This window comes from Drosophila obscura, unplaced genomic scaffold (assembly GCF_018151105.1).
Source record: "Drosophila obscura isolate BZ-5 IFL unplaced genomic scaffold, ASM1815110v1 contig_73, whole genome shotgun sequence".
In the NCBI taxonomy this organism is placed as follows: Eukaryota; Metazoa; Arthropoda; class Insecta; order Diptera; family Drosophilidae; genus Drosophila; species Drosophila obscura.
The window spans coordinates 9839140-9862829 of record NW_024542865.1 but is presented as its reverse complement, the minus strand read 5'-3'; the positions used below and the strand labels follow the sequence as shown (position 1 = coordinate 9862829).

Genomic DNA, 23690 nt, shown 5'->3' with positions numbered 1-23690 from the left:
AAACGAGCAAGCACTCACACACACACACACACTCACACTCACACTCACAGGGCATGCATGCACAAACACAAAGTTGGTCAAATAAGTTTTGTTTGCCAAAGTTTGAGGTTTGTATTACAGGACGGCTTTAGCTGGGACGGGACTCACTCCTCTGTTCGTTAGCTGTAAATAACAGTTATTTGCAGGGAGCCACTGCCACATAGCCATAGCCATAGCCACAGCAAAAGTTGAGCATCAACGCATTAGACATCAGATTTGATAAAGTCAGACCCGACCGACCGACCGACCGACCGACCGACCGACCGACACCGTTCACCGACATCACAGGGAATGATTCATGCAGCTAAATCTTAGACCCCTCCCACATGTCCTTGCCCCTTGACGCCACAGCAGACAAATGAACTCGTAAAGCCATCTTGCAGAAAAATCTACTCGTAAAAGTGGGGAACGACTAGTATCACGTTCACGTATCACGCTGCTACAAATAGCAAAAAAAATCGTACTGGCAGATGGATAACCATGCAAGAAGTGCTAATCTGCAAAAGAGTTTTAGCTATGTAAATATTTAAAAAAATTCCATCGATAATACCTGCTACAAATATTTATATTTATATATATGTAAATCTATATTTTATATATAATATAAATGTTTTGCAGTCGTGGAATTACTTCTACATTTTTCCATTGCAACTGCCGAAGAATTTCCATTAATTTGTTACACTCCACAGTGTACCCTCAGCGCTACGCCATCAAATATACATATACACCATTGTGGGGTCCACAGCAATAGCCAAAAATCAAAGAGCCAATCTGAATATGGAATTCATCCAATTAGTTGATTTAATTTCAGAAATTTTCTGCAAAATTCCATTTAATTTTGGTCAAATGTTTCCGCTTAATTTCTGCCAAATATCTGTGCAGAATAATTTGTATTATTTTTTATTTTTTTTTTTGTTGGAAAAAGCCCGAAACGAAACCAAATTTGAAATTCACACCAAAAATGATATTTGTTCGTTGAAATGATTTTATAATTATGGCAAATATTAGATGTAATTTGATTCGTAATGGGGGGCTCATTTTCGTTAGCTATGCACAGAGATGGGGATGGGGATGGGGATGGGAGATGGGCTCTTGGGTTTTTATTTTAGCTTATGATTTCTAATTTGGTCAAACGATGCAAACTGAATGCGTGCACACATTTGGGCATATTTCCAGCAAATGCCCAATGAAGCGCATGCACATGTTATGTTTATTTAATTGGCCAAGATTAAAATTGGCCGAGAATTTATGCTGAGTATACATGGCTCATATATGTATGTATGTAATTTATGATGACGGCATCTAAGACGGCTAATGATTATCCCATGAATATCCAATGCCAGTCAGAAGCCAAGAATAAATACCCACACACACACACACACACACACACACTCGTACATATGTGTGTGTGTGCATATATGCATGCGTGTGCGTATTTATGGAGAAAGTGATAGACACACAATGCGGTCGGTGTGATAACAAGTCCAATTAAATACACTCACTCCCCAGAGAGTTCCATGGAATAACAGCTAGGATTACAAGGGATTTCATTGCTTTGGCTTTTAACATTTTAACATTTCCAATCGATTCATGAGTGCAAATGAATATAATTTGAGCTTCTATTTGGTTCCGAACTGGCTTTAGCTCAGACTTTATTTTTATTTCTCCTCACTGCGAGAGCATTTTGACTTCTCTATAGGAAGCCTATAGACAGAGCCACAGCCATTACCGACTGGCTTGGCTTGGCTTGGCTTGGCTTGGCTTGGCTTGGCTCGGTAATTTGATAATGTAATTAAAATGGCAATTAAACCGTACCTCTCTCTCTCTCTCTCTCTCTCTCTTTCTCTGTCTCTCTTCGATTTGCAGGGCGAAACGGCTGGTCAATCGGAGCATGTGGTCATCATTGTGATTGTGTTCGGCCTGATACTTGGCGGCATGGTCATTACGTTCATCGTCAATTGCATACGCAAGATAATACGTGATCAGAAGATAATACGCGTAAGTACTGCCAAACTTTACTTGAACGAAACTTTAGACTTTTCTCGCGCGTGCCCGTGCCCGTGCTCGTGCCCGTGCCCGTGCCGCTACCCAAAAACATCCACCCAAAACCCCAAGCCAGAAAACCCCAAACCTCAAACCCCAAGCCCCAGCCTGCCGCTCGCTATCTCCCTCTCTCTCTCTCTCTTTCTCTCTCTTTCTCTTGCCGTCTCGCTCGCTGTGTGCTTGTCCAATGCCACCCGATAACATCCATAACATCCAACCACACCGCCCCCTAGAATATACCTTTAAATGTTGCCCCATTGAGTGAAGTGCATTGCCACAAAATGAACATTTATTTTCGACTCCTTTTTATATTTGTATTTATTTTTTTTAGTATTAGAAACGTAAACGTATTTATTGCCAAAAATGTTCAAATGCATTTCGAATGCACGCACACCAATCCCCAAAAACACACACATTCACACCCATACATATACATGTACTCGCACAAATTTATAGAAAATTGAGACTCGAAAGTACGTTAAAGTACGTATGTATGTATGTAGGTCTAAGTGCACCGCAAAAGGAAAAAAAAACTTAACAAAACAAATCTGCTCGTGACAAGGAATATTTTTGTATTTTTATGGCTATATTAGTTAACAACAACAACAACAACAACATCAACAAATTACAACAATTACAACAAAACTTTTCACCCTAAATGAATGGCCCCCAGCGGAGTTCGTGCCCCACAGCAGCAGCAGCAACAGCAGCAGCAGCAACAGCAGTAAAATAATTTACTTGAACAATGCGTTTTCGATGCGGCTTCCAGTTGATTTAACATGCGCCATTTATATATGTACATATGCATATGCATATGCATATGCATGTGTATGTATGTACTATGTACGTAGGTAGATGTGCATTATTATATCTGACAAACTCATTTTGCGTATGTAAACATAATTTTACATGCGTTGACTGTATGACAACTGAATCCAGGAATCAGGAGTCAGAAGTCATGAATCGGTATCGCAATGCGTTTGACAGCCAGAGAACAAAGCTGCAACGGAAATCAACAATTGACAATTGCTATAACTGACAATTAGTTGATAAGTTCCATTTAGATGTCGTCGAGCTTGGACTCAGTTTGGGCAAGCAACATCGGAGGCTGCGATAACATTAGAGAGGCATGAATCGAGGCTCCGCTCAATTCCTGTGAGGCTTAGACGCCCCGTTAAAAGTGGGCTACAACTGCATTAGGAAGTGTCAGTGCCTCGGATATTCGTATGATTTAATAAACGAGAAATTCGTTAGAAATTTAATATATTCAGATCAACTCCTCCGACTCCGACTCCGATTCCGATTCCTTGTTATTAAAGCTCCAATGTAGTTTATATGGCACGAGAGGGTGGATGTGATCAGATCGGATTGCAATTTTGCCTGTTTGAGTGTTTAAAAATGATGCCTGGATAATGGGAAAATTTGCAGACCTCTATGATGATTTTTAGAATTTATTTATGTGCATTGAGATTCTTCTTTCGAGATGTAGAACTCTCGAAAATGAAATACCATAGGCGCTCGTATTGTCTGACCTAAAGATTACTCCAGCTTACTCGTAAGCTGCATTCAAGTTCTCCATGCCGCATTTAAGAGCTCTTTTCGCCATGGAATAGGCTTAAAATGTTCAGAATTTCCGGTCGCCTTCCCAGCCATTGAGAAGGCTGCATCCGAAGTGCTGTTTAGACTGCAAGTGTCAAGTGCTGCCATAAGGCTCTGCCACAAGGCTCTGCCACAATCATTAGCTCCTTCCCGGAGCTCACTCAATAACCCTTTGAAGTAGGATCATTGCTCTGCTTGACTGCTACGGCTAATGATTCATATTGGTATGGAATTGTTATTGTAATTGCAATTGCGATTCCCCCCTGGGGCCACCAGCCACCAGCTAATTGGAGCCACTTGCATATTACAATCCCAATTAGCGGAGCTCCAAAATGCACGGCCAACTTTAAGAGGCAACGATGCTTGGGCCAACAAGGCACAAGTGCGTTAAGTGAGCTTCAAAATCATAGATGGGGTTGGAGCAGAGGATTATCACAGTCTTGGGAGTAGTATGGAGGGTATGGTTTGGTGGGGGCATGGGCTGGGGCAAGGCCTCAGCCAACGCCAACTGACGACATTAGTAAAACAATAATATGCAGCGTGATAGGAATCCTGTCGCCTTGTCTGATACAACGATATATGCAGAGGGTAGCACACATTTCTCACGCACTGTCTGGGGGTTTTGTGCTGCTGCCAAGAATGTGCTGCTCTGCTCGGTTCTGCTCCGCAACCCCCCTCCCCCCCACCCAACGAAAATACGGACAGACATCGAACCACGAGGAAGGAAGTAGCAGATCTCGGCAATTCTAATGGCGTCTGACACTTTGAAATGTAAAATAGACTTTGACTCTGTGACTCTGTGACTCTTTGCCCGCGGTGGTCGGACCCGAACCCAAGCCGGCAGCAGTCCCGCCCACACACAGAAGGGGGGAGGGGGTCAGAAGGAGCAGGAGGATACACCCAAACTCAAGTTGACTAATCAATACAAATGAAATTTGTCAGTTGAATGCGCAAAAGATGTCTGAGGAGATGTCTAAGGGTCTTAGAATGGGGAAGTTCATTCCCATTCCCCATTCCCCATTCTCCCCATTCTCCCCATCTCCCTCCCTTGTCGTGACAAGCTCTCATCTGTATGGCAAAGGGGAGTACGAGTAGCTGTACCAAGGCTAAGAAACTATCGAAACTAGGAGATTGCATTTTTATGGAGAACACAGAGGCGAATCTCTGCAAGAATCCATATCTGGGGAGACTTATTGCACGACTTGTGGGCATAGCGTGAGAAAAGTCGATTGCTAACTAACTAATGGGAAGTTCAATGTAGCTTTAATAACTATCGATCGTATCCAAGTATCGCCCGTGAGTCGCGTGACACGCTCTCATATCTATGCGACCCGCGGCCATCGCATCCAACAGCAAACAGCAAACAGCAAACGGAAACACACAAAGTGGAGTCGAGTCGAGAGTCTGTTTAATCAAGCAGCAGACCGCGTCTATAAATATATGACCATGCCTCCGTTCGACCCGCCTCTGGCCACATCCGCTTACACACAGATCCAAAATACAAATACCAACGCACAGGCAGGGACACAGCCACAGACACAGACACAGACTCACACACACAGATACTTAATTAACTCGCGTGGCAGAGAGCAAAGGAGAGAAGTCGCCATGCCATACCCCATACCCCATACCCCAAACCCCAAACCCCATACTCGTACTCGTACTCCTACCATTTCTGCTTGGTTCTGTCTTTCGTTTTTTTGGCGTTCTGCTCAACTCATTCCCGCTTTCCTTTTTGGTTCTCGCTTCTCGTTTTTGCAACAATGATATTCAATTTGGCCACCGAACAGCCGAACAAGCGAACAAGCGAACAACGGAACCACTGGTACCAATGCTCCAACCCCAGGCATAGCACGGCATGGCATGTCTCATTCCACCCAAAAGAGACAAAATTCTGAGGCAAAGTCAATGTCAAAATTGATGCTTCAATATGACCCCCAGGGGAGTCAGAGCCTGAGTCACCATGAGAAATGAAATGAAAATGAAATGAATTTTGCCAGGGCAACCAGAGACTTGACAACAGCAAATGAGCGAAGCGAGAGTTTCCTCGATATTGATATCGACAGCAGATGAAACTTTACGCCCAACAAAACCCAAAAATATAAAAAACACCACGAACAGGACGTACAGCTGTAAGCATCATGGAAACCATACTGGTGGCCAAAGGCCAAAGGCCCCAGCCGAAGCCAAAGCCCAAGCCCAAGCCCAGGCTTTTGTAATTCCGGGCTTCCATATTTATAATTCCATTTGTTAAGCATAGCAAAAACAGCAACAAAAACAACAATCCACTGGCATCAATACTCGTATCCGTACTCGTCCCCGTACTCGTCCCCGTACTCGTCCCCGTACTCGTACTCTGGCTACAGCTATGAATAACCAAGAAGATGCTTGAACTTTGCTGACAAGCCACAAACAAACAAAAACTTCGAACAGGTTGTTTGGTTTTTAGAAGAGGTCGAGGAGTCGTTTCAAATACCACACAACAACAACAACAATCAATATATGTGCTCCTCCACTTCCACTTTCACTTCCACTTTCACTTCCACTTCAGGGGTTCGCCCATCGTTAATTGTGTGTGAATGAATAAATAAATTTCACGAATGCAAAAAATCAACAAAAAATAGCATCAACAATCATACTTAATTTAATAGCGCGAGGTGTCGGATTATTCAATTAATTCGTCTACCACTACCTCTCCACAGTCATTAGCACACACACACACACACACACACACACATTGCGCACAGATGCGAGTTCGAGTATCTCAACTCGGCCAGCAGTGCCCGCAGCAACTGCATATATGCGAGTAGACTCGTATGTGAATGGTATTGTGACTGCAGTCGGGAGGTTACACATAAACATACACACATGTATATAGTGCATGATGCTATCCCGATCTTAGCTAAATCCATAAGCGATAAAGTAGATAAAAGCAGCAGCAATCACATCCAGATTCAATTCGACATAAATTATGTTTCTGTAGGTGCTCCGTTCGGAATGGGCCCTGCAGCTGTACACTAGGATGTAGGATTTTGTAGTTGCATTCATATATGTGCATATGTATGTGCCTCCCAGATATGACCCTAAGAGCATCTACCTTTCGGCTCTCCTAGCTCAGTTTTTCATGCATTTTTTTTTTGTTTGCCTGCATTAGTGTGCATGTGTCATCGTTGATCAACATTTCTGGGTTCGGTTTTGGTTTTGGTTTTGCTTCTGATTCTGATTTGGGTTCACAGCTCGGGGTGTTATCGGCTCGCTGTTCGCTGTTCAGTGATTTATGTAATTTAATAATGAACCTCCACCTACCCTCCCATTAATTTTCGCCACGGCTAAGGGGCGTATACGCAATGCTCTGTTGGGCCATGAAACCCAAAGGCGATACGACGCGACGTGGGCAGGGATTGACGGCGGTTGCGGGCTGCAGGTTACTTGGTTGCCGTGTCGGCTCAGCCCGGTGCTTCATGGGCTGATGGTGCCAGGCAGACAAAGCAGTCAAAGCAGTCAAATGTTCCAGCTAAATTGTAAAACAGCCGCGTCCGCTGACGCCGCACAATGGCCCGAAGCCCAAAGCCCAAAGCCCGAACAATCGAGAGACGCGGCAACAATGGGGCTCCTGGCCACGGGTCTACGGCATAATGTGAACTCAATTTGCAGGGCATGCATATCATCTTACTTTGCGGCCCGTGAGCAGGGTGAATAGCTGCACTAACTTGAACTGCATAATTGGATAAGATACCCCTCGTACTCGTACTCACACTCGTATTTGTGTGCGGATTTTAGGCCTTCAACCTGATTTTTTTACAGTTTGTGGCTTGGTTAGTGAAAGAAGGGAGAGGGTAGGAAGTTATATATAGATATCTGAGCAGCTAGAAAATATAACTACACATTTTGGGCATTTTTAGGCTTTTATTATTAAGTAATTCTCCGTAAATTCCCCATTAAGGGTATTTGCTTTTTTTGTTGCCTCAAAATGATTAGAAAATCAAGCTCGGATTTTCAAAACTCCTCGGTGCGTTGGTGACGCAATTTTTTGTTTGCTTTTTGACACAATCAGCCCTACTGTTTACACACCTGAGCTACGGCAACGGCTACGGCTAAAGCTACGGCAGCTGCACGGGCCTCAATCTGATTATCGCCTCGAGTGCTAGATGATGCTTGATGGAGGTGAGTGCAGATGGCGGCGGTGCGATGATGGGGGGATGATGGTGATGTTGATAGGGATGGAAATGGAAATGGGAGACGATGGCGGCAGGAGGGAGGGAGGGAGGCAGATGGGCACTCTCAGATAGATGCCTGTGCAGCTTTTAGCCCCCACCCGCCCACTTAAGCGCCATCGACCCCCCAAACGGTTTTGGGACATTCGAAAATTATGCCATCAATATATGGGAAAAGCTAAGGACCAGGGACAACAGTGGTGGGGTGGCTGGGAGGTTGAATTAGAATGGGTTAAGTTTCGTATTTTATTGCCAGGCTCTGGCATTTATGAAACTGCAGCGCATCACATAAATTTGCACAAAGCGCACATCACGTCAAATCAAATCGACTCGACTCGATTCGAATCGAATCAGTTCAACGTCAGCAGATTTGATAAAATCATTCGGCGATCGGAGCTGTAGCCATGCGGTGCGGGGCAAGCACTTTAATATTCCCAGATCTGCCCACCAAATGCCGTCCGGCAAATATGTACAAAAAATGCCACAAGAAAATAAAAAGAAAATATAAGAACGCAAACCAAACCAAACGAAACGAAACGAAATGGAGTGGATGGGGATGCAGATGAAGACGGTTGATGGGGACGGGGACGGGGACGGGGTAAAGAGTGATAGTAGCATTCGCACATATAATAAAACTTATTTCCATATTCCACTTGAATACTTTACGTTTGTATACCCCGGGCCTGGGCCCCCCACCCCACCCCACCGTCTTGTCTTTTGGCAATGGACCCTGTTCTTGGGGGTGGGGGAACCTCCTTCAGAGTTTCCTCGTTCGCAGAATTTTGCTGTTGCCACTTAGATTTTAGCATGAAGATAAGCAGAAAAGTATTTCCGCTCACTCGTGCACGCTCCCGAAATCAGCGACAGAGAGAAGAGAGGATGCAATTTCTTTTCCCCTTTTCTCTGCTCTCCCATTCATTTTTTAGTTGCGGAACAGCCGTCTGACCCGACGAGGGTTGACCGAAGGGGTGCGGCGACTGCGCGTGATTTGTTCTGGCTCTAATAGCAAGCGGATCTGCAGATCTTTAGCTAAAAGCTTTATGTTCTTTGGCTCTCATTCGATCCGCAATCATATACTCTTCATGGCTTCCATGGCATGTGCACTCGCTTTGCATCTGCATCTTTATCTTCATCTTCAACTTATTCTCAATTCAATTCAATTTTCATTCCTGTCCTTCAGTGCGTTTCTTTCTTTCTTTCTTTCTTTCTTTCTTTTTGCTTACTATTATTATTTATTCGTGTATTTTGTGTTGATAAATGTGCAAAGCTGCAATTTGCCAGTTAGTCCCCCAATGGGATTTTCAGTGCAAAACTCGGGGAAAATCTCATCACTTCAATTCATCCTCAAGCGCACCTCGCACCTCGCACTCCGCACTCCGCACCCACAGGGTAGGCAGACGGAAGCTTGAGATGCATTTGGGCGCTGGCTGCCATGTCCCGGCCGCATCCTTGGCGAGGCGCTTGCCATAACTGCATGCAATTTGGTAACAACCGCAATGCATATTTGCCCTTACCATCATAGATACACACACCCAAAAACACCCAAACACACCCAAACACACCCATACACATACACATACAACATTGCCTTGAGTGGCATTTTAGTGTTGCCATTTAAGCAATGGCAACGACTTGCTGGGGCCCCCTTGCACCCATCCAACCTTTCCTGCACACAGCACACAGCACTCCACTCTGCTCCACTCTGATCCACTTTGCTCCTTCTTCTTCTCCACCTTCTTCTCGGATTGTGGTCCCATTTCTGCTGATGCTGATGCTGATGCCAGAACCAGTAGCAGTAGCGATGGAATGGAATGGCATGGCATGGCATGGCGAAAGGCAAACGAAGCGAATCATTGTAGTGATATCCCTGATATCCTCCCAGCGCCAGAGCTGGCACTGCCGCTTCCACCTAACTTAGCGCTCTCACCCTCAAGATAAACTGCTTTAGAATGACAGCCCGGGCATGCATATCCATAGTTTTTATTGCAACCACGGAGGGAGTCTCCCTCCCTCTCAGTCGCAGCCAACTAGTTGGCCCTGTCAGGTTTTCAGTTGTGCTTTGGAATGGCAAAACTCTTCCGTTGCCTGCGGATCAGATCAGTTCAATCCTTTGGAATTGTTTCTTATTTGTGCTGGAAATTAAATTAGATTTATCGAAGAGTCTTGATGGAGTCTTCTTATCGCAATAATAATTACTGCCGAAAGTGTCCCACCCATGATCCGTTTTATTGATACATTCTTTGATTTTTCTTCGGGCTGTCTTTGGGTAATTGAATTATTTCTCTTTAGCTTCCTGCTTACAGTCACTCTTTTGGTTGGCTAGCCAAAGTCTTTAAGCCACCTTCTGGGCTGGGCTAATTCCAGCATCAACCCCCCGCAGTCACAATTTTGCCAACGCCACAGGACCAACGGGACCAACGGGACCAACCCATCCCATCCCATCCCGACTGTCTTCTGTAAGGGGTAACAGGCAGGCCCTGCCTCCGCAGGGCATCATCATCATCCATGGCGTGTTTTATTATTTCAAGCTCAGCTGAGAATGCATTTTAGCTAAATTTGATGGCACTTCTCATTGTTTTCCCGACTCCAGACCCCGCCTAAGTGCAACTGTCGCTGCTCCTGCTGCTGCTGCTGCTGCTGCTGCTGCTACTTTGGCGGCAAGTTGTTGTTGTTGTTGTTGTTGTTGCATGTTTCATATTTCATAAAAATTAAGTAATACGCGAGCTGCAAGCAGCCGAAGGAGTGGCACCAGTGCCAGTGGCAGCCAGAAGGAGCCACGAGGCGAGGCCACTCACCAAGTCCGCCGCCAAGTGTCGGCTAGTTGAAGAGGCCCCCCAAGAGCGTGGCCTGGCAGTCGTAATGGAAAAACTGCCATTTCCGCCAGGCGCGCAGCTCATGCGTGTCGTGGCGGGGCACGAGATGGGATGGGCATAGGGTGGGCACAAGATAGGATGCTCGGACCTGGCTTGGCTTATCTGCCCCTGCCCCTGCCCTCTCCTTCCCCCTCCCCACCACAGCTGGAGGCTATGTCTAAGTCAGAGCCTGCAAGCGCAGACAGAACGAGTAAGAGAACCATGAGAGGAGCAGAACCAGAACCAGAACCAGAGCCAGAGCCATGTCATGCATTGGGGAAATGCAATATTTTATTTGAAACTGAAGCGAACTCTCACTTCTCACTCACCCACACACACACACACACACAGATACGTGAGGAGGATGATTCTTGGAGCAAAGTGACGAGTGGTGTACACTTGGAGAATAAATCGAACACTTCAGAAGGGATGGGGTGGGGCCGGTGGCAGGGTTAAACACTTGCGGAAAAGTCGAAAGCGCTTTCTGCACTGCGCACTCTGAAGTGGCCCAATCATAATCGCTGCCTTGTTCGCTGCTGAGCGATATTTGTGTGCACTTCCCAGCCCAGCCACTCATGATCTGGAGCTGGCTGCTGTTTGCTCACGTTTGGGATCTTCCTCCTTTGGTTTTTCAGGTGTTTTCTTGCCTCCAAATCGGCTTCTGTAAATGTTGTTTATATTATTAGAAATGTTTTCCTTCGTTCAGCCATTAGTTACTTGTTTGATCCGTTCATGCACTCCATTCATGCACTCCATTATTCACCAATCAACCAATGCACTCATCTTTTTATTCATTCATTCATCTGCCCAACCAGCTGTGCACTCGTCCGTTTATGGACGCACAGTCTCCCCCTTAATCTTTCTCTGCACTCTGTCATTCTGTCATTCTTGTATCTGTCCACTCACTCGTTGCATTGCATTCGTAATGTTTACTTATCCGTCAGGTGATTCCCGCATTCGTCTTTCCTTTGGCAACATATTCATTTCTCTTTGTCATTCATCCCTGACTGTTCTTTAATCTTTCGTTGCTCTTTATATTTGTATCTTTATGCATCATTTGTACATTATTTATGGGTGCGCATTTTACGTATTTAATTCACTAATTTTGCCTGCTGTTTTGGGCTGTTTAAAATCTCTCCGCTAACGAGTTCTTCTCTGCTCTTTAAGCAGAAGTGTGGCTTACTCTAATTATCGTGCCTCTCCGCTGAGCTCTGCATCGGATCCAAATTAGAGTACAGAGCTGCGGTGGGGCTTAGTTTTCTTCAAGTGCAGACCCTTCCGTGGGCTGTGGGGCAGGGCAGGGCAGGGCAGGGCTGGGGTTAGGGCCATTGGATTTAAGCAGCAAGTAATAACCAACTTATGTTGCTAACCGTATTTCTTTCGCTCCCATCAATTTTCTTTAGCCCTGCTGCAGAAGCAAGTCCCCACCCATCCACCCATCCACCCCTCCACCACTCACCCACTCATCGTTCATCGTTCATCCCGGCTTCGTTCGCTCTCCTCCTTCGGCTGGACACTCGCTGCTGCATTGGCGAAATGAAATGAAATGAAATAAATCAAGCTGAAATGCAATTCGCAAAAGAAACACTCAGAGCCTGCCCTGCCCTGCCCTTCCCTGCTCTGCCCTGCTCTGCTCTGCTCTGGTCGAGCCATAAAATAATACCAAGGCACAGAGCAAAGCAGAGCACAGCACAGCACAGAACAGAGCAGCGCTCCCTCTCTCTCTCTCTCTTTCTCTCTCCAGGGGGAATCCGAGTCGCGTCTCCAGACAGGATCCTGGGCCAAAGCGAAAAGCTTCGGGCTTAATGCGAAATGAAATGCTTTCACTTGAGCTTAACACGTGGGTGGCTGTGGCTGTGGCCGTGCAGGTCCTGCGATGCTGCACAACTCTCAGGCAGGCAGGCAGGCAGGCAGTCAGTCAATCAATCCATTGATCAGTCGGCCAGTCAATCAGTCCCGTCCCCACATACCATCCCCCGCCCAAACAGCAAACCGCAAATTTTGAGAGACATCGAACATTGCACAGTTTTCCATTCTAATTGATTTTTCCCCCATTTGCGGTTAATGTGGTGCCAGTGCCTGTCTCCCACCGCTGAGGAGTTTTCAATTAAACTGGAAAATTATAATTAGGAAGCCAAACCAACCACAACAAACTAAATATGTGTTGGGCAGGCATACAAATGAGCAGCAGACACATGCCACTAAACAAAATAAATATAAAAAAAAAATAAAAAAAATAAATTTGAATTTGAGTTTGAATTTGAATTTGAATTTTTTGAACCGGAGCTGTAATGAATTTCAATACGAAGATGTTTCGGCCATGCTTTACGAGCAGCAATCAAAATTCGTAAAAATTTATTTCGATTTCCGTTTGCCCGGCAATTTCCATAGCTACGATTGACAATAATAATAAAATATGATTTGGCCATTAAAAGCAATCGAACGGAGAATATTTCACAAATGGTTGCCAAATAAACAATGGAAGGCGCGGCGAGACGAGGCGAGGTGAGGCGAGGCGAGGCAAGGCATCAAATGCAGATTTCGTCGATGGATGGGCGCGGAATGTTCCATGGGAAGTTGAGTGAATTTTGAGAGCCGGAGATAAACAGATTTATGGGTAGACAAAGAGAGCGGCCGGAGATGTGGCTGAAACTTGCGATTGGCTTCTGATTAGAGGCAACTTGTTCGAAGTTAATTTAACAAATTGCCCCCGAGGACCTTTGGCAGTCGGTGGCTGGCACCACCGGAAAGGTGAACTCAACTCCTCGTCGAGCAAAACCCCCAAAAATTCCAATTAAACAAATGCCAAACTTTTCCCACCACCTCTCGCTCGCTCTCTCTCTCGCTCTCTCTTTGTCTGGCCGTGCACCCCTCCACAAAAAGGCAAAAGTCAACCAAGCGGAAAGCCAAAAACTTTTACACACATCTATTATAAGTATACATACATATGTATATACAGATATGTACATATATCCGGATGTATGGATATGGATATGTTGGCAAACAAATTTTTGGGAAAATATTTCATCAACAAATTTATTAAATAAAGCGGAAATACGAGTATCTGTGCACTTCCATTACAATTTGCACCCGAACAAAAAAGGAGAAGAAGCCCATTGAGGCATGAAGATTGATATGGAAATACACGAGTACTCGCATGAAACGGCACATGCCCAACAAAAAATTATGTCAATCAACAAACCAAAATTTGTTTGGCCAATTAAAGTGTGCCCAAGACAAACAGCCATCAACTCAATTAATTCCAACAATAATTGGCCCCAAGCGTCGAGCATTAAGGCAAAACCAGCAAATACGAATACGAATGCGAATACGAATACGAATACGAAAAAATGCTATCCAAAAGCAAATATCTGAAAGGGAAACCACACACAGACACACACAGGAGAGAGGAGATAGAGGAAGCGGCAGCAAAAATCAGTTTTGCGGTTGTTTTTTGCTTGTATTTTCATGTGCCACACATTGCCACACATAATGCTATCGAAATCATCGGACGGATGGGGCAGAACAAAGGCTGTACGAGCATACATATCCCCATGACGCTTCGTCTAGGGATGCCAGGAGCAGTCACTAGTTGGTCATTAGATGTAAATATGTTCGCTACAAAATCAAAGAGTATGCCAAAGTAGTTGATGCTAATTGAATATATATTTGAATAAATATAGTCCGAAATCCATATTTAAGTACAAATTAAAATGCCCAACATTCTCGTGGGAATTTTATCTATGATATTCCATCCGATATTTCGTTGGGCATCTCTGAGCCAGTTCATGGCAACCACTAGTAGATGCCAGCTCACGAGGCAATGCAATGGAATGGAATGGAATGTAGGCCAGAGAAAGCGGCCCTCTAAGCAGGCCCAACCAAAGCCATTTAGATGGAGGGATGTGAGGGGCGAAGTGGGAGACAGAGGCAGTGGCAGTGGCAGTGGCAGTGGCAAGCCAACTCTCTTGATGGCCGTCATCAGCATGCCCACAAGGCTCGACTTGTCACGTCGCTGTCTCGGCCTCTTTCTCCAACTCTTTCTCCTACCCTAACGCCTACCCTGCCGCCATTTCTGTTTGCTCTGTCGCTTGGGAGAGAGATTTTCCTCGTCTCGCCTTTCGGTCTTTATTTGTATGCATGTGTATGTGTGTGTCCATGTGTGTGTGTGTGTGTGTGTGTGTGTGTGCAGTGACAGAGAGTTTCAGTTACCATCTGCAATCTGCAACAATGATATCTATTAATTATGGGCAAAACTCCTACAAATTGAGTTTTATTTCATTTGAATTGGATTTTCATTTGCATATCACTCATACGACAAGTGTTGCAGTGGCAAAAACAAATTGCAAGTGGCAAATATGCTACATACATACATACATATGTATGTACGTAGTACATAGTTGACAGCACTGAGCCACTGGGAGGAATGAATAGACAGACCAGACCAGACCAGACCCTCCCACTCGCTCCCACCTACTGGCACTTCTGATTGAATCCTTTCACCGGCTTAGCCCTGAGGCTTTGTGTCCACTCGCATCTCACCCGTGCGGACTCTGTTCGGTTCGACTTGCCCCAAGACTCACATCTAGATATAGATGTAGATGTAGATGGGAATGGGAATGGGGGACGTACGTAGATAGGGGAAGAGATGATTAAATTATCGTTGACTTTTGTTGGAGCTGTGGCAGCAGCAGCTGCAGCTGCAACAGCTGCAGGGCACTCCAACCGAAGACACAATCGTAGGATGGGCAATCCAATCGCCCTGTCCCCGGTCCCCGGTTCCCCAGATCCACGATTCGAGGGGGCAAACCGATTCCAATGCCAAATCAGATTAGCTTCGAGGGTGCGTCGTGTGGCCATATGCTTGGCACTATATGGCAATATTCTTTTACGATTCGATTATGATGATTATTGCTTGGAGTTGGCTTTATTCTACGGATTAGTCCCACAAATGCGGGCTCTTAGAGCGGCTTAAAGTTGTCATTTGAAGCAAAAAGGGAGCTTAAATTTAATTCCGATATTTGGCTAGTGTGTTTTTTCCTAGAGATTTAGAGCTGTAAATTGTTATAAAATTTATAAATATTTTGGCTCTGCCTGGGGATATTTTTGTGAATAAAATTAACATGTTATGGGTTTTTATTTGATTCAAAAATAGAATTCGAAATTCCAGCGGCTGCATATTATCTTCATATTTTGGTTTTTGTTGTGCTTTGAAGTAGCTGCCAGAGTTGCCACCATCATTATGCATGCAGAATGCACTTTCGCCTATCCTCTAGCTCTCTCTCTCTCTCTCTCTCTCTCTCACACACAAACACACACACACAGCTTAGTCTTCTGCACATGTATGTAGAATCGTCTCGCTCTAGAGTTGCGCTAGAAATTCTCTTCTCTCCTTCACTCTTGGTTAAATCGGTGATAGATATTCTCTCTCTCTCTCTCTCTCTCTCTGTCTATATATCTTCCTCTCTCTCTCTCTCTCTCTCTCTCTCTCTCTCTATCTATCTATCTATCTCCCTTTCTCTCTCTTCTGTCTGTCTTCTCTTTTTTGTGCTTCATCCACAGGATGTGCCAGCCCTAAGCAATCGCATCTATCACATTGACTCCTTCATACTGGAAGCTCCCAAGAGCGCCATATTCGTGGGATTACAAAACGATTTCATGTGCAATTACGCCTACAATCTGGCAGAGCAGCTGCCAGCCAACAGCGATGGCAATCAATCAATGAATGAGCCCAGGATTGGAGGAGAAGCCGCAGTGGGCAGCCCGCATTCAGACTTTGATTCCAATACCGATTCGAACACACCCAAGTTGGAGGAGCACGCGCAGACCTGCGATGTGTACGACTGCGACTACGATAGCGACTATCAGTGCCATGGCAGAGGAGGGGCTGGCAATGAGCTGGAGGAGGAGGAGGAGGAGCAAGAGCAGGAGGATCAGGATGAGGATCAGGAGTACGACGATGGCATCGGCTTCAGCTGCGACAGCGACAGCCTCACCATGCCCGACGACGATGAGTTCGTGCTCGTGACGGGACCCTGCCCCGCGAACAACTCGAGTCCATCCGGCAGCAGCTCGATGCAGTGCAGCAGCGGCACGAGTGGCACGGCCACCGTCAGCTCGTCCACATCGATGGAGCTGGACATCATACTGCCGGCCCTGACGCCGCCACCGCCGCCACCGCCGCCAGTGCTAGCCAAGCCCAAATCGAGCACAAATCCCCTCAAGTTCCTTCACAAAATCATCTAAAACAAAAACAAAAAAACAGTGAAAATTATTCGCTCTGCTCCTGTCCACCTGCCACCTTCAACCTGCAAACTGCAAACTGCCACCTGCTGAATTCTGAATTCTGAACAATGCTCGTGTCTGTTTTTGTGTCCGGGAACTGCATCTGAATCTGCATCATTAAAATCGGGCTACAAAAGAAATTCCTGTCCCTGTCCCTGTCCCTGTCCCTGCCCCTGCCGCAGTCCTGCCCGTCCCTGCCCTGAAATCCAACCACATTCGTCTGTCCCTCGTTTTTTCGTCCCTCCTGGATTCGTGCTGCGCTCACCGCAAATCAAAATTCAGAACAAAATCCAACCACAACCACCTCATCTGATATTCTTTTGGGCTGGCTGGGGGATGGACATGCGTTTGTGCATGGGCATTTATTGCTCATTAATTTAAGCTTCTAATTATGACTGCAGAATGGCACGAGCATCCACCCTAGTTGGGAATGTTCAAGGCCACATTGCGAAAAACAATTCAAATAGGCCAAGCAATTACTTAACTCAATTTAACTTAACTAATTCAAGCAGAATCGTGAAATAAATACGCAAATTACGCAAAACCCTAAAAAATGCATCCATCGGCACACATGATTGATATGCAAGGCCAAATGAATCAGTAGAACAAAAGAACACTAGAACCGCAATTATGCTGTATACTGTATGCCGGAACAGTTGTGCGCGCATTTTGTACTGATTTGATAATTTAATTTTGACTGTAAGCCGAAGGGGAATGGGAAACCATTGGAAATATGTTTCATGTTTCATGTTTCATATTTCATATTCCATTCAAATTGAATTCCCCATTGTTATCAATTTGAAATTCGCAAAGCTGAATCTAAATGCATAATTTAATCAATGTTGATTGAATTATAAATCGTAGAAATCAAAATATTTTTATATAATTTCAATCTCAATCGTGTAAATGCAGTCCGACTGTGATTGCTGTTCCGATGAGCCGTGCTCATGAGTGGAATGAAATCGCAGGGACTAGAGATTGTAATATTTATAGGTCCACAAACTTTGTTCACCTGCAACAACATCAGCTGCATACATCAGACAATCGAATACTCGAAACGAATCGAAGGCTTTAAAGTGAATAGTTAACCGTTTTAGCCGAACAATTTGCTGCCAAAACCAATGTCGCACAAAAAGCTATAAACATAAACGAAAAAATATGAATATCTCGTACAATACTATACCATACATATATACTCGTTTGTAAATGTAGGTACTACATATATACATAAATGTATCAATAGATTTGTAGATTGAAGTTGAAACCAATTACATTTGGGGCCCAGTCCCTGGCCCTGGCCCTGGCCCTGGTCAAAATCATGCTGGAAACCAGAGACAGAGAAAGAGAGTGAATAAAGAGCTAACAATATTTATTCGGTTTGATTTCCTTCGCGATTTCCATTGAAAAAGTTCTCCATTTTTCCCCATTATTATTTTCCTTTGGGGCGCTGCTGTCAAATGTTGCCTTGGCCGGGTATTGAATGGCCGCATGAATGAATGACTGAATGACTGAATGCCTGAATGAAGGAAATGGTCTACAATAAACAGAGAAAAGCGAGAGAAACGGGGCAGGGAGAAAGTAATTGGCAAAAAAAACAGGAGAGATGAGAAGGGAAGATCTGGGCAAAGGCAGAGAGGCAAGAAAAAGAAAGGTGCAGCAAATGTTTGCCTTGTATTTCATTATGAATGCAATTTGAGTTGGTTTAAGGTGGTTTAACGCAGTGGGTGGTCCAGCTACAGGGTGAGGCCGGTATCCATGGGGGGGGGGGTGGGGGGTTGGCTTGGGATCAGCGCTGTTCTGCCTGAACGGAGCTCGTCCTTCATTATGATGTATTTACGTATTAACGCTTCCTTTTATGCAGGCTATCAAGTGCTGCTCCTGTACCAGCCCTTGCTCCAGGCCCTCCCTCTCCCTCTCCCCCTTCCCCCTTCCCCCTTCCCTTGACCTACCCACTTGGCCAGATTTTTGCTCTCTGGCCTTCCCGCCCTACGGCTCGCTCCCTCGCACACAATCGACATATTAATGACTGCAAAGGAGAGAATGCGAAATACTGAGCACGCCGCAGCGCAGAAAGAGAGAGAACTGGCGGCATCAGGTGGCAACTGGCTTAATTGCTCTGCAAGCCCCCGCAGCAGAACCGTCACTCCAACAACCCCCACCCCCACCGCATCCCTTCTTCATAATCCACTGTAGGCAGGGGTGGTGCCAGGTGCTAGGTGTCGGCTGCCGGCTGCCGGCTGCCGGTTGCTGGCTGCTGGTTGCCGACTGCCGGTTCCAGAGGGCTTTAAGGGAAATTATGGGTACGCGCACTGCAGATACACTTATTTCTCGAATCGGAGCTTTGTCCAGGCTTCCAGCTTAAGCCAGAGTCCTTGGCCTGGCCACATCCTCGTTCTCGTTCTCGTTCCCGTTTCCGTTCCCATAACGGCCTCATCCCTTTGCCAAATTAATTAAAAATATTTATTGTTATGCTTATTATATTGGTTACCATTTTTCGCCCTCTCTCTCTCTCTCTCTCTGTCTCTGTCTCTCTCCCCATTGGATCTTGGCCCCGACAGGAACACATTCGTGAGTCAAAGGAGAGCAAACTGGACGAGATGGGGCGCAATTCCAAGGCTCGTTCGCGCGAGAACATATCAAGGTAAGTCATCAGCTGATTCCGATTCCGATTTCGATTCCGATTCATTAAAGCTCAAAGCGAGCGACAGAGCCCCCTCCCCCTCCCCCCACATTGCGTATACGCAATGTGCGCTAATGAGGCAGACGACAGCTGGGAATCACTTGACGATAAAGGGCAGAGGGCCCATTGATTGTTTGATAATAACCCAGATGTGAACGGACTGCAGCTGTGACTGACTGACACCAAGGAGAGACCGATCCATTACCCTTAAATACAGCAAGCAGGGGTGGCGGCATTTCTGGGGGGTTCCACGGGGTTCCATTGTGCAAATCTTTTCGCTGTGGAACACTGCCCCACCCTTGAGCATTACCTCAACCATTGTACGTATTTTCAGAGAGAGAACGAAATGCATTTGTGACTTTCTGCCAGTTCGACTTGTCCCTATAGGGGGCAGTCAAAGGCAGCAAACAAATGCACAAAAGACCCCTCAATTTCAAAGCTCATAATTTGCCCCCAAACAAAATTTGTACGTACCCCTTTGAGCAGCAAACAACTGAGAGAGAGAACAGCAAAATAGCAAAATAGCAAAATAGCAAAATTCTTCAATAAAATCCATAATTTTTTGGAATTTGCTCTCTTTCCTCTTTCCCCCACAGGCAAAAACATTCGCAGACCTCGCTGCAAATACTGGACGATGTCTCGAACCGCTACTATCGAGAGGCAGTGCCCATATCGACGCAATCGAGCAAAGCCGATTTCAAGGAGAAGGAGCACAGCATTCTGCGACGCCACCCAGACATGACCCAAACGAGTCTATGCGGCATCGGCATTGGCGACGATGGTGAGTCGAGCTCGACCACAACGGCCACGCACACGCACGAGATGATGACAAAGGCGGCCATGTCGGCGGCACCAGTTAATGCCTGCGATATGGGCTGTCAGACGAGGTGAGTGGTCCTCGGACACGAGGACAGGAACAGGAACAGGAACAGTAACAGGGACACGACTGTACTCACATTCATCCAATGGGGGGTGGAGTCAGAGTCAGAGTCAGAGTCTGGCACATTCCTGGTCATCATCAGCATATGTGTAGTCAAATAGATGCCAGCAAATTGCAAAGTCAACGCTGGCCAAACACTAAAAACAATGACAATGTCGAGCTGGCTCTCTGGTTGTGGTGACTCCCTGGCTCCGACTCTGACTCTGGCTCTGGTTCTGGCTTTGGTCGCCCGGCTGTGTGGGGACTGGCACTGGGATTATAGGAGTGGGAACCAGTCCGTGGAGTCCACAGGAGAGCGCTCCACCGAGCAGACGCCGATGCCGATGCCGATGCCGACGCCTGTCGCTTGTACAACACAAATCGATGCAAATATTTGTATTTGCATGCGTCTTTATTGGATATGGAGACAGGTTCCCGTGCCCGTGCCCCTGCCCGGGCAAGGGACGGGCGTCACGCTATGCGTAGACAATTGAAGCTGTAGCTGTGGGCAGAACAGCGTATTGGGGGGGGAGGGTATGGGCTGGGGTACTGGCACAGTCACATGCAAGCGGAGTGGATGACAATCGGGGAACGGAGTGACACAATGCCGACGTGCCCCGCGATGTAGATGATGCATGGGGCACTGGCACTGGCACTGGCACTGGGCAGAGATACGAAAAAGCGGGGAGTGAAATGTTGCGCTCCCTGCAGGAATCGCAGTTTGGCAACTGTCACAGATCATTTTGGGTTTTATTTGTGAAATGAACCTATTCGATTTGATGGAATGGAAATGGATGCCTGAAACGTACAGCAGACCCGCGTAAAAGGGCGAACGAAGTGCTTCGCAGTGTGTAATTTGTTTTGAGTTAGTTATGGTTCAGGCATATTCAGGCAGGCTCCGGTTTCACTTAGTTTTGCGTTTTACATTTTCAACCAACCCGCTTTATTTTCGCTTTTAGGCGCTCCGGTATTCGCAAATGTTCGACGTGATCGACGTGATCGAAGTGACATATTTTCTCATGTCCTGTTTAGAGCACAATTTAGTGATGTTGGGCAACACACTTCAGTGTATTGCTCCTGCAATATCCTCTGCTATGAGTAACAGAGATTTTATTACGATGCTCCGATAACCAAATCGGGCTGCGTCAGCTGTTGGCACGAGAGCGGAAAGTGTTCTTGCCCTGACCAATTTTGCAGTTGGGTTACAGAAAAGTATTTTAAAAAAAGAACCCAAGCTAAATTGTGCTGGCAATGGAATGGTGTCAATTATATGTCAATGCATCAACAAGTCATCCAAATTTTTATATTTGCCATTAAACTTCGATTTGTTGTGTAAACTTTGCTTTTCATTTCGGCGGGGAAAATGTTCCGTTTTAAAAACGGCACAAGTTTGCGTTTTGCGAATGCGGGAGCACCAGAACATTCTGTTTTCCAAAAGTAAATATATCCCGGAAACTGCCTGACTATTTATTTATTCGATAATCAAGGTCGAGATACTGGTTGCAAATTATTCATCTATTTTTTTGGAGCTTTTACTTTGGAAGCTTTGATACGAGCTATAAATTCTCGACTAAGTGTTTGAACAAATTTGGGTAGATATTATTTTGTTGTCCCATCCATCAGCTTTTAAAGAGCAAACAAGACAGCTAAATAATTGATCTATCAGTGGGCATTATTTATGATTTGGCGTCACAGTTTTGGGGTCACAGGTTACAGCTCTAGCGCGTGGCTCCGTGGCTACCATATCTGAGTGAGGGAACGTGCAGTTTTTAGACCATGCAAACACGCGTGTGACGGATTCACTTCCTTTGACTGACACACGTCCATAGCCCTTTACCTGAGCCCCTGCCCCATCGCATGCCCGAACATTCCGCAGTTCTCCTCTTTGTATCGTTTCATTTCGTGGCAGGCAAATATTAAACTGTTTCTCTCTCCATCTCTCTTGTCCGTTTTCCACAGGGAATCTCTGTTCGTCAACAGTCCCGGCATCGGGCCCGGAGCGGGTGCTGGTGTTGGCTTTGGTGGTGGAGGTGGAGGCGGAGGTGGAGGTGGAGGCGGAGGCTTCGGCATTGCGACTCTAATGAGACAAAAGTCAAGCTCGTCTTCGCAGGGAGGTGGCAGCGTGACGGGCGTTGGGATGCCACCACCTCCACCACGCTTTTTCTCCACCTTTGGCTATGAGCCGGCTCCACACGGCCAAGGATCACCCTCGCTGCCGCAGTCCACACCGCCGCCGCCGGTGGTGGGCACACTGACACGACGCAGCATGCAACATCAGCAACAGCAACAGCAGCAGATGCAGATGCAGCAGCAAATTCATCCCGAGTCGATGGAGCTGGAGGAGCGACATAGCGGCCGTTCGCATTATGGCGGACTCATGCTGACCCCAACAGCCAAGCCGCCACAGGAGATCTGTCACCACCATCACCAGCACCAGCAGCACCAGCAGCACCAGCAGCAGCAACAGCAACATCATACACAACTGCAGCAGCAGCAACAGCAGCAGCAACAGCAGCAGCAACAGCAGCAGCAGCAACATCAACAGCAACAGCGCATGCATCATGCACATCCTGCCCATCAGCATCCACCAAGCATTGCAGCACGAATCCCAGCCATGGGCCTTCAGAAGGGACATGGCCAGGGCCAGGGACATGGCCAGGGAATGGGACAGACAACGATCCTGCCCGGCAAGCAGCCGCAGCCGCAGCAGCAGCAGCAAAAGAACGAGGAGTCCAAAGTATTCATCGACATACGGAATTCAGCGCCAGACGTGATTATCATGACGTCCCATTGACATTTAAGGATTGCCCGCCAATCAACAAGAACAACAGCAGCAACAGCAACAACTACGACCAACAGGAACATCAGGAGGAACCACGGGGAGTGGAGGAGGAGCAGCAGCAGCAGCAGCAGCAGCAACAGCAGCAGCAGCTGGACGTTAGCCAACATATTAACCGCAGCGACGCTGATGACACAACACGGACACGGAGGCGGCAACTCGCAATCAGCTCGGGGGCAGGTCCTGTGCCTCTGTCTGTGCCAGTTCCAGTTCCAGTTCC

The 23690-nt window shown here is 46.3% G+C and overlaps 1 protein-coding gene across 1 annotated transcript in view; it reads left to right on the top strand.

The window, feature by feature from the left end:
- LOC111068666 overlaps positions 1-23690 on the top strand; it is a gene marked incomplete at its 5' end in the record, with an annotated part of 55647 nt that extends 31957 nt beyond the window's left edge. Inside the window, 4 exons of the mRNA XM_022358322.2 lie at positions 1906-2037; positions 19591-19673; positions 20309-20599; positions 22591-23690. Coding sequence (XP_022214014.2) covers positions 1906-2037; positions 19591-19673; positions 20309-20599; positions 22591-23425 — 1341 coding nt within the window. The remainder of the gene's footprint in view (positions 1-1905; positions 2038-19590; positions 19674-20308; positions 20600-22590) is intronic.